Consider the following 15,273-nt stretch of genomic DNA (forward strand, 5'->3'; position numbering starts at 1 on the left):
TTGATTGTTTAGAACAACTGGATGAATTTAGCGGATTTATTTTAGGTTGAATGAAGTTCTAAAATTAATGGAATTTTTATACTTAAAATTTATAATTTAACCTAAAATATTATATTTAAAATGTAAAGGAATTATGGGTTTCCATACTTGCAGTGAGAAATGAGAGAAGTGAGGAATTTACCTTACTCTTGGAAAGGGCCGTCACTTTCATTCAATACCTTTTTCTCTTCTCTCTTCTTCTGCAAGAGATGTGATTTCCAAATAGTTCTCCGCCCAAAATCTGAGGAACCAAGGATTTGCACCGCCGAGGAACATCGCAAATCCGTTCAAATCTAATGGAAACAATTGATTCAATTACTGGTTTCTCTAATCTTCTTCAACCTCCAGATTTCTCTCAGTATGTTGAAATTGATCCGACTGGCAGATATGGAAGAGTATGCCCTCCCCTCTCTCTTTCTCTCTTGTGTTCATCCGCTCTGATTCTGATTGTTTTCTGTTCTTTGTTGCAGTATAATGAAATCCTCGGCAAAGGAGCTTCCAAGACAGTGTACGAATGAATTCAGTTTCTCGTTCGTCTCCTTTGCATTTTTGTACTTAGCATTGATTTTCGGAATTTTTTTTTTTTTGTTTTCGATGTTTTCGGTCTCTATTTGACTTTCTTTCACTTACATTTTCCATTTATTTCGAGAATTCGATCTCTTCTGCTTGTTTGATTTTTGTTTTTTTGGTTCTCTTTTTCCGATTTCCGCTCTTGAACCGCATTTGGTTTAGTTAATTTGGATCAGTTTTTGGAAATGAACATTCGATTGAGGTTTTTTATTTTCTTTTGTTTTTGTTGCAGTTACAGAGCGTTTGATGAATATGAAGGGATTGAAGTTGCTTGGAACCAGGTCAAGCTCTGTAACTTCCTTCAATGCCCTGAAGATCTTGAGAGGCTATACTCTGAGATTCATCTTTTAAAAACATTGAAGCATAAGAACATTATGAAATTTTATACCTCATGGGTCGATACTGCAAATAGGAACATCAACTTTGTTACTGAAATGTTCACCTCTGGGACTTTGAGGCAGTAAGAATGCTTTTGAACATTCATTCTCACATCCTTCACTTTCTACAAAAAGGCCTTATTCCTTCTTGGTTTCTGCTAAATTTTTGGTCGGTTCTCTTCTTACAGATATCGGCTAAAACATAGGAGAGTTAACATTAGAGCAGTGAAGCGATGGTGCAGACAAATCTTGAGGGGTCTTCTCTATTTGCATAGCCAGAACCCTCCTGTGATCCACAGAGATCTCAAGTGCGATAACATTTTAGTTAATGGTAATCAAGGAGAAATTAAAATTGGAGATCTTGGTCTTGCTGCTATTCTCCGGAAATCGCATGCTGATCATTGCGTCGGTATGATTATCTTCTTCAAATTCTGTGAAATTTTGGTTGAAATGAGGATTGATCGAGATCCTGTAACCAATTTCTTCATCCATTTCATCTTTGGCTTTCTGATTCTTAATGCTTTCCCAATGAATCTTTTTCCTTGAATTGCTGGTGAGTTCTTGTGATAGAAGTCTGTTTGTTAGATGCTTATTATTATTGTTGTTACAAAACAGGGACACCAGAGTTCATGGCTCCTGAAGTATATGAAGAGGCTTATAATGAATTGGTAGACATTTATTCTTTTGGGATGTGTGTTTTGGAGATGGTTACATTTGAATATCCATATAGTGAATGTAATCATCCTGTTCAAATCTATAAGAAAGTAATTTCTGTAAGATCTCCCTCTCTATGAGCATATACTCTTCTTTAATCCATTATGTCCTGGACGAAAAAGTTGATTCCTTATCATGCTTTCTACTTGTAGGGCAAGAAACCAGATGCCTTATATAAAGTGAAGGATCCGAGCATGCGGCAATTTGTCGAGAAATGCTTGGCACCAGTCTCTTGTAGACCTTCAGCAAGGGAACTTTTGAGTGACCCTTTTCTCCAAATTGATGATTGTGAAAGTAAGTTACAACTTTCAGGATGTCCGAGAGAACTTGACTGTATTGCTTTTACTACAGCACACCCTTTCCTTGAACGACAAGGAAGTTTCAGCTCGATTAATTACCATTTGGAGGCCTCAGATGAATGGAGGTGTCATTCGGTTCAGACTGAACCCGATGGGTTCGAACTTTTTGAGAATGATGATGATGACCAATTGGAAAACCTTGATAACAGTATTAAGGGGAAGATAAGAGAAGATGGCAGCATTGTTCTAAGACTTAGGATTGCAGATAAAGAAGGTAGTGGCATATTTATTTCCTCCTTTTGTCTTTGGTCATGGAATGCTTGCTTTCTATTAAGAGTTACAGAAATGTTCACTTGAAAAATGTGGAATATGTGCAGGACAGATTCGAAACATATACTTCCCGTTTGACACCAAGAATGATACAGCATTGACGGTTGCTACTGAAATGATAGCAGAACTTGATATTACCGACCAAGATGTGATCAAGATAGCTGAAAAAATTGATGGGGAAATTGCTTCCTTGGTACCTGAGTGGAAGTCGGGGCCTGGAATAGATGAAACACCTCGTATCTCTTACGATGGTGGCTGTCAAAGCCACGACGCTGCTAACCATTCATGTGATCATAGTTTGATAGGGAATAACCAAAATGGAGAAAAACTCTATCAGATTTTAAACTTAAGCACAGTTGAACGTGCTTCGGTGCACGAACTTTTCAAGCAGGACTCCCTCAAAGCTGATCGGCCTCCAGAACCTGTGGTAGAGAGTCCACCAAAAGTGTCAAGCCAGCATTATCAGCCAAACTCAGTCCTCCTTGAAGATCCAGCTCTTGGTTCTCATAGTTTTAGGCATAGCCATTCTAATCAAAATTTCAAGAAAATAGGCCAGTCGATCATTGTTGGGGATGACAAAGAAAAAATACTAGATAAAAATGCCATTGCAAGAACTTCACTCAGAAGCTTGCTGGGTTCCCGATCGCTGTCTACAGTTCCGTCCTATCGTGAAGATAAATTTGCATCCCAAATTCATCGAGAAATTAGATGGCTATGGAATTGAGAAAATTTAGAGAGATCAGTTGGAACTTCTCTTGCTGCCCCTCTAGATTGCAACAAACAATTGAGGATGCAGCTGAAAACAAGGTTTTTATCAGATAAGACTGTGAAGATTGAAACCATAGTTGGTGTGAATAATGTCATTATAGCTGCCCCATTCGGATGTCCAAAGGACCCGAAATTGCGAGGCGTTTGTTAGAATGTTCAACTGCAGAGTATATTTTCAGGAGTTCATATTACAGGCACATTGCCTCCATACACTCTACAGACCAACTCTCTACTCATAGATGCTGTTTTTATGTTGCACAGAAACATGTAAGTTACTCTCTTCCCTTCTGAACTTCTTACTCTTACAGTCATACCTTTCTTTCTTCTTGATCATTGCTCTGCTTCACATGATATTACAAATTATAATGGTTATTCTCTTATATACAATGAAGAAAGGTGCAAGTTTTCACTTTAGCTATAACTAGCTTGGTTTCAATGGAACTATGTTCATTATCCATGAGATTTAAGGTTCGCTGAGTTTGACATGAATTTTCAGTGGAAAGTGAGTGTTTTTAGTTGACTAAAACCAAATCTTTTGATGATTAGTTCTCTGCCCTTTTCTTTTATTTTTTATTTTTACTTTCTTGCTGGAGTGCTTTCCAATCAAGTATTTGGATAAAAAGCACTCTTGCAAACAGGATTGACTTCAATTCAACTGTTAATGTGCATTATTTTTCAAACTATGGGGTCCAAAGCTGCTGATCTGAATACAAGTTGGAAACTTTTAAGTCCAAATTTGTATAATTTTGCTATGGAAATTGTATGGGGAAAAAACTACGAAGAAAAAGATGTGAATGGATGAAAGCTGTATTGAGTGGTAGAGATGATTGGAGTATTTGTCAAACGTTACATCTTTTAGAGGAAAAAACTTGAAAAGTCCACTCTTCTTGCATATATTTGCTACCTTTAGTTGGATGCCAAAGTTTATGGCTCAATAAATTTGTAATGGCCCACTTTTTCATTATTGGTTTTAAAAAATATTACCTACTTTGTTATTGTCCATTTGATTAGAGAACGTATTAAGTATTTACCTAAACTAGTCGGTATTTGAGCGTAGGTTCGGGGAGAACACATTAGAGATTTTCCTAAACTAGTATGTCATTGAGCATAGATTGGTTCAAGGCTAAACCAACTAATTTGTTGCCCCTATGATCGATGTCTCAGCTTGAAATGTAACCAAGTTTTTAGGGGAATACGTAATCCTAAAGATTTGGGAGTGGGGGTGGGGGTGGGGTTTTTTCAGCTTGAGTCGGGTTAAAAGCGTGAAATGTATTGAATAATATTGATTTGAACAAAAGTAACTTCAATCAAACTAGTACTAGAAACCAAACAAGAGATAAAATTTTATAATCGACAATTGACCAATCTACACTAACACACAATCAAATCTTAATTTCATTATCTCAATCGAAACACGAAAATTAATCATCGTATTGAGATGATTGCCTTTGTTTCGTCTCTCAACTTCGCAAAATCTCGTCAATACTTGTTTTTAATTTTTATTATAACTAGTCCTTATTATTGATAATATAAGAAATAGATGAGTTTGAATTATATTATCAATCAAAATATGAAAGATTTGAATGTTTTATTCTAATTATTTTATTTTATTTTCTGATGTGGCACATTTTAAATAACTTTTTCTCACCTATCCCATTCTATCCCAGCCTTTTATAATTTGGATTTACTTTTTCTTAATTTTACGTTCTAAAAATTTTAAAAATTTAAATCATGGAAAGCACTAATTTGAAAGGTGTGGTAGGTGGCCTGTCCCTCTCAAACAATTACCATTACCAACACAATTTCTGCTAAATTACTTATTTTTGTTATTAAACACGTTTTAAAAAATTCCATAAATTATTTTTAAATGTATTTAATAATTCTCTAACGTATTCCACGCTCTTTTAAATTAATTAATAGATCTATAAATTTTAAAAATGTCGGATATTTCAAAGTATTTACAATTTAATCAGAATGAAAAAGAAAAAAATATATTTAATTATTAATTAAATTGGTGATAATTATGGGAAGTGGTTAAATGAGTTGTTGTTTTGGAATTGACCAAACATCAAAAGTAAGAAATCTTTGGTAATGGTCCAAACAGAATTTAACAAGAAAAGAAGAAAAAAAAAAAAAACAAGAAAGGGTGGCAGTCAACGACACGTTTCCAAGAACATCTTCTTCAAGACCCAACTTGAATGCACAATAAAGCCTAGCTAACACCCATATATATATATACACACATAATAATAATCACTTGTTTTACCCACAAATTGATTTAAAATCTTCCTTTTTTTTGCTTTGATTTTCCACTTTAATGCCCCATTTTGCTGACTTACACTCTCCATTCACACTATAATCTAATATGTGTTCACATTCATTCGAAACAAAAAAAAAAAAAAAAAATGGGTAAGAGAGATGTCGATTTAACATATGAAAGGGAAGAGATTTTCTTTTTCGTTAACTAAATCAACCCAACGATCACATCCCTATAGGAAAACGAATCTCACCTTAGACTAATGTTGGGTCTATCTCCTTTGCACGTACCACTGGAAAACGCTTTGCCATGGGTTTATAGCTATCGATAGAAATCGAGAGAGAGGAAGAAAACAACTTAAAAACTATGATTCCTCTTATTACACAAAACTCCAATGGCAATGACGTGTGGTTGATAGCAGCGGATGAGCTCTAGACATTGTTTGGGGAAGGCGACCAACAAAGTTGATATCATAAAAAAAGAAAATAGGTCTAGAGAACGAGAGATAAATTTGTTAGACAAAACGGTAAGGATAATACAGTTACAAGGTGTATGAATAGTTCTTGACGTTAATATTAAATATAAAAGATAAACTTATCTTATTTGAAGTTTATATTACATGATTGAGATGTCTTGGTTCATATTTGTTTGATATTCCAGCTAGCTCAAGCGAGGATATGCTAATGGTAGTTTTTGCCATAGTTTGTCTTATGAGTTCCAGGCAAGTCGGAGAGAAAAGCAAAAAGCCCTTGGTGGGATAGCCCATAACCATCGGGCATTCTGTGTTTGACATGTTTATGTTGAGAGTCTTAGAGACCTAGAGAAGATCCGTGGGTGGGATGCCCATAAGTAAGGCCTAGTTTCCATATTCATTATGAAGCACATTTATTTTTAGTAGGTCAGTTAGCAACTAGTGCACGTTCAGATCGTCATCAGAACAATGTAGAGATTAAGTATGGGAGAGTGTCACATTCCATGATGTGATTGTACCCCTAAGAAAGTCATAAAGGACGATGACTAGTTTAAGTGGGGGAGTATCACAACCATAGTATGGATACAATAGGTTGTGACCCCATACGCAGATAGATAGGCAGCGACACTCAAGTGGCGTCCATCTAGCAACGTAAGAGCCAAGACAAATAAGTGTCATGATGCAACCATGGAGGAAGGTGCATCATCCAACATACCAAAAAGAGTGAGAATTAAAAAAAAGTTGAGGAATAAGAAAGATGGGAAGGAACGATAATGATAAGAGTGTCGAAGACCAGCTTAAAGATCGCCAGATAGGTCTCTAGGCCATAGCCTCAAAAGTTTAGTTTTTTATGAGTTTCGAGATCCGATTCTAGAGTTAAGTCTATCTATCTGAGAGATGAAGGCTCATCGAATTTGATCTTAATTAGACACTCGACAGATGCTCCATGGGTCCTATAACTGCCCGCCAAGATCATGTCTACATCAATCAAATCAAATATGCTCAAAATGTACAATAAAGGGAGGAATAGAATCAGCTCTCCACTACCCTCTGGCCTGTGACCTAATTGAGCTTACCTATGACATATATGTGTGTCACGGTGTGGGTGAGCGTTGTAAGACGTGCATTTTGGATGTCTTCCATGAGTCGAAGTTTGGTATATGAGACCATTCTCTTATACTTGACTTGTAAATGTCTATGCATGAACACACATGATCCATGTCTAGATAGTATCTAGATGGATGAATGTCTTAGATCTATGATGATAAAGATGACTCATGGGTCAATTCTCGACAAGTGTGATCGAACAAATAACAAGAGTCAATAACATCTTGAGATTTGAGATGACATCGCAAAGTGTGGGCCGTGTTGGTGAAAATCACGATGGTGAGATGCGATGCAACATTGTATTGAAAGGACCTTGTCCTAAAGTAGAGACGAGGTCGAATTAAATGACTTGACTTAAAGTAGAGGCAAGTCGACTAGAGTCATAATGAGTGAACATGCACGTCAGCCAATATAGAACTCCAACAACGACAAATACTTTACGAAAAAAACGGAAAAAATGAGAGATTAAAAAAATTTATTGACGTGTAATTTATACATACATATATATATATATATATATATATATATATATATATATATATATATATATTCTCTTTTGCATAATTGAAAGAGTTGGCTTTTGATTAATGGTCGGAAAGGGCTCACTCATTCTTTCTAACTTTCTCATAAGTCAAATCTTATCATAATGACAATGTAAGCTAAGTCTTCCTTTTCAAAAATTGATTGATAGAACTTTTCTTGATAAGGCTGAGAGTACTTGGTCATCAAAATTTTATAAAAATGAAAAATTAAAAGTTCATCTTTAATTGCTATATTCCTAAATCAAACCTGATAATACGAAATTTATTTAGAATATCATTTTTGTCTTTTAGATTTGACATTGGATGATTCCAACATTTTTTTGCATAGTATGTGATATGGTCATATTACTTATTTCTGACTATCTCCACAAACCAACGTAATTTCTTTTAGTGCATAGTATGTGATATGGTCATATTACTTATTTCTGACTATCTCCACAAACCAACGTAATTTCTTTTAGTATGATTGATCTTTACTCACCTGCGTTCTAAAATAAAAAAAAAAAAAAAAAAGAGTGGAGAGAAGGCCATGAGGCTAATAATAGAAAAGGTGAATATAGGGTCAGAAAGAAACAAAGAAATGGATCCCGAAGAGGAAGCAAATAACAAACAAATCCGATTATGATGGGCCATCCAACAGCCCCAATCCAACATGGGTATGGGTATATAAAGGCCAGCAGGGGAAAGGGGAAGGGGAAAGACGGGAAGAAAGATCAACACAGCCGAATGCTATAGCTCCACAACACAAAAATAAGAATAAGAGGACATTATGGCGGTGTGTTGTGGTGGGCATAGCCATATTGTAAGTGCATTCTTTGGGGTAGTAGCCATCTCCCTTCTCCTTCTACTGCCCCTCCCTCAGGCTCAGGCTCAGGCTCAGGCTCAGGCTCAGGCTCAGGCTCAGGCGGCTGATCCCAACGCCATAACAAAATCCAACCCATTGGTTAGCCATGGCGGCCAAATGCTGAAGGGAAATATTAACCTTGCGCTCGTGTTCTACGGTCAGTTCGGTCGCATACAGAAGAACACACTCAGGTCTTTCTTGGGGTCCTTGAACACCAATGGCCGAGTCGGGGTCGGGGGTGCCCCACAGGTATCCTCCTGGTGGCGCATGCTCAGCTCTTATAACCCCACCGCTGGGAATGTTAATGTGAAGGTGGTCAAACAATACGTGGATCCCCAGTACTCTCTTGGAAAAATTATGACCAAGGATTTCATCAAGATTCACGTGGAGAAGGCTGTGGGTGAGTTCCCTGGTGCGGTCACCGTTATTGTTGCGGCTAGGGACGTGACCGTGGACGGTCTGTGCATGGGGAAGTGTGCAGAGCATGGAGTTATTGACGGGGCGCCCTACGTGATTATTGGGAACCCTATGACCGAGTGCCCAGGAGCATGTGCATGGCCTTTCCACAAGTCTGACTACGGCCCAGCCGGCGCTGTTCTGAAGCCACCAAGCGGGGACATCGCGACCGACGCTATGGTCATATCACTGGCCTCGGGGTTGGCCTCGGTGGTAACCAACCCGTTCAGCACTGGGTTCTTCCAGCTGGGGCAGAAGGCGAGCGTGATTGAAGCCTCCACCGCTTGCCCTGGGATGTTCGGCAGTGGAGCCTCCCCTGGGAACACTGGGAAGGTGTTAGTTGACCCTCTCAACGGAGGCGCTTACAATGTGGTTGGGTTAAGGGGCAAGAAGTTCCTTCTTCCTGCTCTTTGGAACCCCAAGACGGCGTCGTGCTGGACTGTCATGTGAACCCCCTCATTCACTCCACATTAAACTCCCATTCTTTTTTCCTTTCTTCTCTTAACAAAACCTCAATTAAAAACTATTCATTTCTTTCTTTTATGTTCTCTTTTATGTTTATGCATTTCTAACCACTCTCAACCTTATTCAACGGAGTACAAAACCTGTGGAAGGGTGATTGGCACGAATCAAAATTTTTATAAGAATGAAAATATGAATTGCTATGATTGATTTATTGAAAACGAAGGTAAAGTTAGTATAGGTAGTGACTTTCAATCGGTCACTCCCCAAAATTTCGTAGTGACTTTCAATCGGTCACTCCCCAAAATTTCGTAGTGACTTTCAATCGGTCACTCCCCAAAATTTCGTAGTGACTTTCAATCGGTCACTCCCCAAAATTTCGTAGTGACTTTCAATCGGTCACTCTCCAAAATTTCGTAGTGACTTTCAATCGGTCACTCTCCAAAATTTCGTAGTGACTTTCAATCGGTCACTCTCCAAAATTTCGTAGTGACTTTCAATCGGTCACTCTCCAAAATTTCGTAGTGACTTTCAATCGGTCACTCTCCAAAATTTCGTAGTGACTTTCAATCGGTCACTCTCCAAAATTTCGTAGTGACTTTCAATCGGTCACTCTCCAAAATTTCGTAGTGACTTTCAATCGGTCACTCTCCAAAATTTCGTAGTGACTTTCAATCGGTCACTCTCCAAAATTTCGTAGTGACTTTCAATCGGTCACTCTCCAAAATTTCGTAGTGACTTTCAATCGGTCACTCCCCAAAATTTCGAGGCATCAAAAGACTGGGAATACTATGTAGTGTATGAACATGAAAGAAATAGGTAACAAAAATTCAATTATAAAATTAAGAAGGAATCAAAGTATGTTCATAATGTAACTATACATGAGCCAAGTTCATACAATGATGATAAATGTCAATATGAGGATAGAATAACTAAAAAATGTGTAAATGAATTAAAAGAGTTACTATCCATACTAACAAGGTACACTTTCGCAGATATAAGTGTTCGTTTGAAACAATTTTATGTTAGGTGACTTACTAAAAATGTTTCTAGGATATATGTGAGTAAGAACAAAATATGTTGAAGAACGGCGGAATATATGTGAGTAAGAAGAACAAAATATGTTGAAGAACGGCGTATGTGAAAATAGTTTCACTTTTAAATGTGAAAAATAAGTAATATGGCTTATCGCATAGGGGAGGGATACATAATTGTGGCACTCAAGCAACAATGTGTGGAAAACTTCACCCGAACTTATACAATAAACATTCTTCTCATCAAGTTAGAGACATACTCACACAATCAACATTCTTCTCATCAAGTTAGAGACATAGCTATTTTTGCACAATCAACATTCTTCTCATCAAGTTAGAGACATAACGATTTTTGTTTGGTTGAATGTGCTCTATGGCCCCTCTACTTTGTGACTGATTTGATCCGTATAGTGTTATGTTATTCTAGGATGAAAGCTATATAATTACTTCAAGCAAAGCTATGTTATTTATCTTGTGGTGACTCTCATGTTGTATGATGCATGATACCTCAATATGATATGTCATGCATGTTAGATTGAATGGCATGAGACCTATATGGGTCACGAGCTCATGTATTTATAGATGTGTATAAGGAAGATTACATTCCAAATCTATGATTTGATAACAAACCATGAAATCATAGATTACATTCCAAGTTCAGATTGCGCCTAAAATAGCTAAAAGAAGGAGCTGGCAGTGGCTTTGTCATGATATCGGCGAGCTGATCCTTGGAAGATATGAGTCGAACATCAAGCTGACGAGTCGATACTCGTTCACGAACGAAGTGATAATCAACCAAAACATGCTTCGTCCGTCGATGAAAGATTGGATTGGCGGATAGGTAGGTGGCACCAATGTTGTCACACCATAGGCTAGGCGCTTGCGAGATCCCGAGCTCACGCAAGAGGACTTGGATCCAAATTAGTTCGGCAGTGGCATCAGCAACCGCCTTATATTCGGCTTCCGTACTAGAACGAGAAACTGTCGATTGTTTCCTCGAACTCCAAGAGATAAGATTGCCACCAGAGAAGATCACATAGCCTCTAGTGCTTCGACGATCATCAGGATTCCCAGCCCAATCAGCATCTGATAAGGCACTCAACAAATCAGTGTTGGACTTTGTAAGACACAAACCCATATCAATAGTGTCATGTAGATAACGGAGAATTCGTTTGACTGCCGCCCAATGTAAAGAAGTCGGAGAGGATATGAACTGACACACTCTGTTGACACAAAAGGATATATGAGGACGTGTCAGAGACAAATATTGGAGAGCACCAACGACACTTCGATAGCGAGTAGTATCCTCAGGTGAGAGCTTTTCACCACCATTCAATAACAACTTCTCACTGGGAAGCATAGGTGTGGGTGCACCTTTGGAGGTGAGCATATTGGTTCTGGCTAATAAATCTCGAATGTATTTATGTTGTGTCAGAATAAGTCCACTGGAAGTATGGCGGACCTCAATCCCAAGAAAATAACTCAAAATACCAAGATCCTTGACGGCAAAATCATCCTGAAGCTGTGTAAGAAGTTTCTTAGTAGCCGTAGAAGATGAGCTGATGATAATAATGTCATTAACGTAGATGAGGATATATATCTGAATGCCCGTTTTGTTAAAAATGAAAAGAGAGACATCAGCCTTTGAAGGTGTAAAATCCAGCTGTAATAGTTTGGAGCTAAGGCGAGAAAACCAGGCACGCGGAGCTTGTTTAAGGCCATAAAGCGACTTATCCAGCTTGCAGAGATAACCAGGGTGTTGAGAATCCACAAATCCAGGGGGCTGCTTCATATAAACATCTTCATTAAGAAAGCCATGAAGAAAAGCATTTTGAATATCAATCTGCCGAATAGCCCAACCACGAGAAATAGCAAGAGATAATAAGAGCCGAATGGTAGTGGGCTTAACAACTGGACTAAAGGTATCATCATAATCAACGCCATACTGCTGTTTAAAACCTTTAGCAACCAGGCGTGCTTTGTAGCGATCAATAGAGCCATCTGGCTTTTGCTTGAGTTTGAAAACCTATTTGCAATCAATAACGTTAAGACCAGCACGAGGAGGAACTAAGTGCCATGTCTTATTTTTTTGAAGTGCCTGAAATTCATCATTCATTGCCTGACGCCAGAGGGGATGCTCCATAGCAGTAATATATGAAGTAGGTTAGAGGCAGAAGACCGAGCTACAAGATATGTTACTGTTCCATCTGTACGCACCTTGGGTTTCTTGATATTGTGCTTCAATCGAGTACCATACGGATGAGTAGTAGGTGCAGGATCCACATTTGAGGGGACGACCGTATCAACCGTTGCGAGGGGAGCAACCGATGCTACAACAGTTGGTTGACCAGCGGCCGAGGATTCGACCGGGCATTGTGCAATATCATCTGCTGGCGGAGGAGCCGAGGCCTCAATCATTGGAGGAACAACCAATGCCGATTCGCATGGCAGCGACGCAGAGGATTGTTGCGGCAATTTCGAAGCTGATGTAGACACCAAATTTTCTGCATCCAAAGAGTTAGTAGGCCCAGGCATATGCATGTGATCATTCTCCAAATTAGTACTGCTATTACCCAAATGCAAGGTGCACAAATCAGGGGCATTATGCGTCGACTGCATGGTTGGGGAAGAATTAGGTGGGGCTCTCTAGAATGGAAAAACATTTTCATCAAATATGACATCTCTAAACATATAGACACGACCAGAATCGGTGTCAAGACACTTATACCCTTTATGTTAAGAACTGTAGCCTAGAAAGACACATTCCTTTGATCGAAAAGAGAGCTTTTGTTTGTTATAAGGACGAAGATGAGGCCAACAAGCACACCCAAATTTTTTTAATAAGGAGTAATTTGGTGGGGTATGAAAAAGAAGCTCTAAGGGGCATTTTTTATCGATGACACGAGTAGGAAGACGATTGATGAGATATGTGGCTGTAAGAAACGCGTCGTCCCAAAATTTAATAGGTACATGAGCATGAGCTAGAAGGGCAGGCCAGTTTCAACAATATGACGGTGCTTGCGTTCAGCAGACCCATTTTGTTGATGTGTGTGAGGGCACGAAACACGATGACCAATTCCAAGGGAACGAAAAAATGTGTTATGTATTTTCTGATATTCCCCACCCCAATCAGATTGGACCCACTTGATTTTAGTATCTAGGAGGCGCTCAACATGAGCTTGGAATTGCAAAAATATACGAGGAGCTTCTGTACGATAATGCATCAAATAGATCCACGAAAATTTACTGAAATCATCAATGAAACTAACCAAGGCGTGAGTAGTAGATCTACTCACCAAGGCGTGCTTGAGATTATCGACATCGGATGGCTTAATAGGATAAAGACCAGATTCACACCTCCCATTTAGGAGACTTTTCCTCGACTGTCGATCCTTTATAGAAAAATGCCAATGATGGAATTCAAAAAATACGTCATTATCACGAGAAAATTTATGAATGGAAAGAAGATGTTTAGAAATTTCAGGCACATGCAAAATATTACGCAACGCAAGAGGACGAGTAGCAGTATTAATTAGAGAATGACCAGTATGCACAACACGCAAACCTGCTCCATTGCCGACTTGAACTTGTTCACCTCCATGATAACGTTCACGCACAACGAGACGATCCAGGTCACTGGTGATATGGTCCGTAGCGCCTGTGTCGCTGTACCAATTTGGGTCAATCTTGTAAGAGGAAGTAGCCGCCAGTGCCGTAGGAGGAGCAGAAGAAGGTTCATCTTGATAGGACTCATCCATCCTATGCCAGCAGCGTATAGCAGTATGCCCCACTTTGCCGCAGATCTGGCAGGAAGGACGAGCAGAAGGGCCACGACGATCACCAGCAGGACGAGAGGGTGCATAACCTTGAGAACGACCACGACCACGATCCCTACGCCCACGATTCTTCTGCTGACCACCACGACTAGCATAATTGGCAGAAGATCCAAGATTTAACTGAAGTTCAGCACGACCAGTATAATTGGCCGAAGATCCCGGATTTAACTGAAGTTCAGCCTGGTGTTGTAGTTGGCGAGCTTCATACGTCATTAGATGTGCAAACACATCATCAAGCGTGAGGGCTTCACTCTTGGTAGTCATTGAGGTGACGAAGGGATCATAGTCTGGGCCAAGACCAGCGAGAAGATACGCGATCACATCATCATCCTGCAAGGCAGAGCCGGCGGCGGCCAGCTCGGTGGCTAGCCCTTTGATCTTGCAAAAATAATTTGCAGCAGATTGATCTCGTTTCTTGGACGTGGCGAGCTCAACACGAATCTGAGTAGTGTGAGCACGAGTTGACGATGAAAACATCCGCTGCAGGGTATCCCACGCCTCCTTGGACGTAGTAGCGGCAACCACATCATGAAGAATCTCCTCAGACATGGAGGAGAGAAGGCCGCTAAGGACTTGTTGATCCTGATCATACCACTGATTATAGGCTGGATTAGAGACCAGTTCAGCACCAGCAGTAGTTGAGGAAGGGACCAGCTTGGCAGGTGCAACATTGGTGCCATTGAGGTAGCCCATAAGCTTCGTACTCCGTAGGTAGGGGAGGAGCTGGGCACGCCATATGATGAAGTTTTTTTTGGTTAGACGAATTGTGACAACATGGTGTAGAGGGATTGAGCCAAAAGTCGCCATGGTAGTTGAGACGGTGTTGGAGATGGTGGATGGAGAGGAGGAAGAAGACATGGTAGACATTTAAAAAATAAACCTTGACTGTGATACCATGTTAGATTGAATGGCACGATGACCTATATGGGTCACGACCTCATGTATTTATAGATGTGTATAATGAAGATTACATTCCAAATCTATGATTTGATAACAAACCATGAAATCATAGATTTGGTAACAAACCCTTCAAATCATAGATTTGGTAACAACTAGTAAATCTTAGATTATTTTAGTATATACAGTTATGATCTATTTTAGGTTTAACAATGCACACTATGTTAGCATGTTCACTTTAGGTTTATGAAATACTGTCAAGTCACATA

General features: G+C 39.2%; 1 protein-coding gene, 1 non-coding gene and 1 pseudogene across 4 annotated transcripts; 2 read left to right on the plus strand and 1 right to left on the minus strand.

Annotated features, from left to right (window-relative positions):
• Positions 1-150: 150 nt before the first annotated feature.
• Positions 151-3,550, plus strand: LOC111792646 (putative serine/threonine-protein kinase WNK9). 3 transcript variants are annotated; one of them, XM_023674190.2, is made up of 7 exons: positions 151-434; positions 510-547; positions 842-1,069; positions 1,175-1,395; positions 1,602-1,654; positions 1,853-2,273; positions 2,377-3,550. In XM_023674190.2, the coding sequence occupies exons 1-7, from the start codon at positions 336-338 to the stop codon at positions 3,051-3,053; spliced, it is 1,737 nt and encodes a 578-aa protein (XP_023529958.2). In that variant the 5' UTR covers positions 151-335; the 3' UTR covers positions 3,054-3,550. The 3 variants fall into 3 exon arrangements, with proteins under 3 accessions (XP_023529958.2, XP_023529957.2, XP_086979471.1); XM_023674189.2 differs by having other exon boundaries at positions 152-434; positions 1,602-1,759; XM_087123345.1 differs by having other exon boundaries at positions 359-434; positions 510-569; positions 1,602-1,759.
• A 4,694-nt stretch (positions 3,551-8,244) lies between these two features.
• Positions 8,245-9,225, plus strand: LOC111792688 (protein EXORDIUM-like 2 pseudogene; annotated as a pseudogene).
• A 5,081-nt stretch (positions 9,226-14,306) lies between these two features.
• On the minus strand, positions 14,307-14,446 carry LOC147792988 (small nucleolar RNA Z247). The gene has a single exon (XR_015420940.1). It is a non-coding gene; the product is annotated as a small nucleolar RNA Z247 (small nucleolar RNA).
• Positions 14,447-15,273: the final 827 nt, after the last annotated feature.

This window comes from Cucurbita pepo, chromosome 4 (genome assembly GCF_057944985.1).
Source record: "Cucurbita pepo subsp. pepo isolate OVF chromosome 4, ASM5794498v1, whole genome shotgun sequence".
NCBI classification, from domain to species: domain Eukaryota; kingdom Viridiplantae; phylum Streptophyta; class Magnoliopsida; order Cucurbitales; family Cucurbitaceae; genus Cucurbita; species Cucurbita pepo.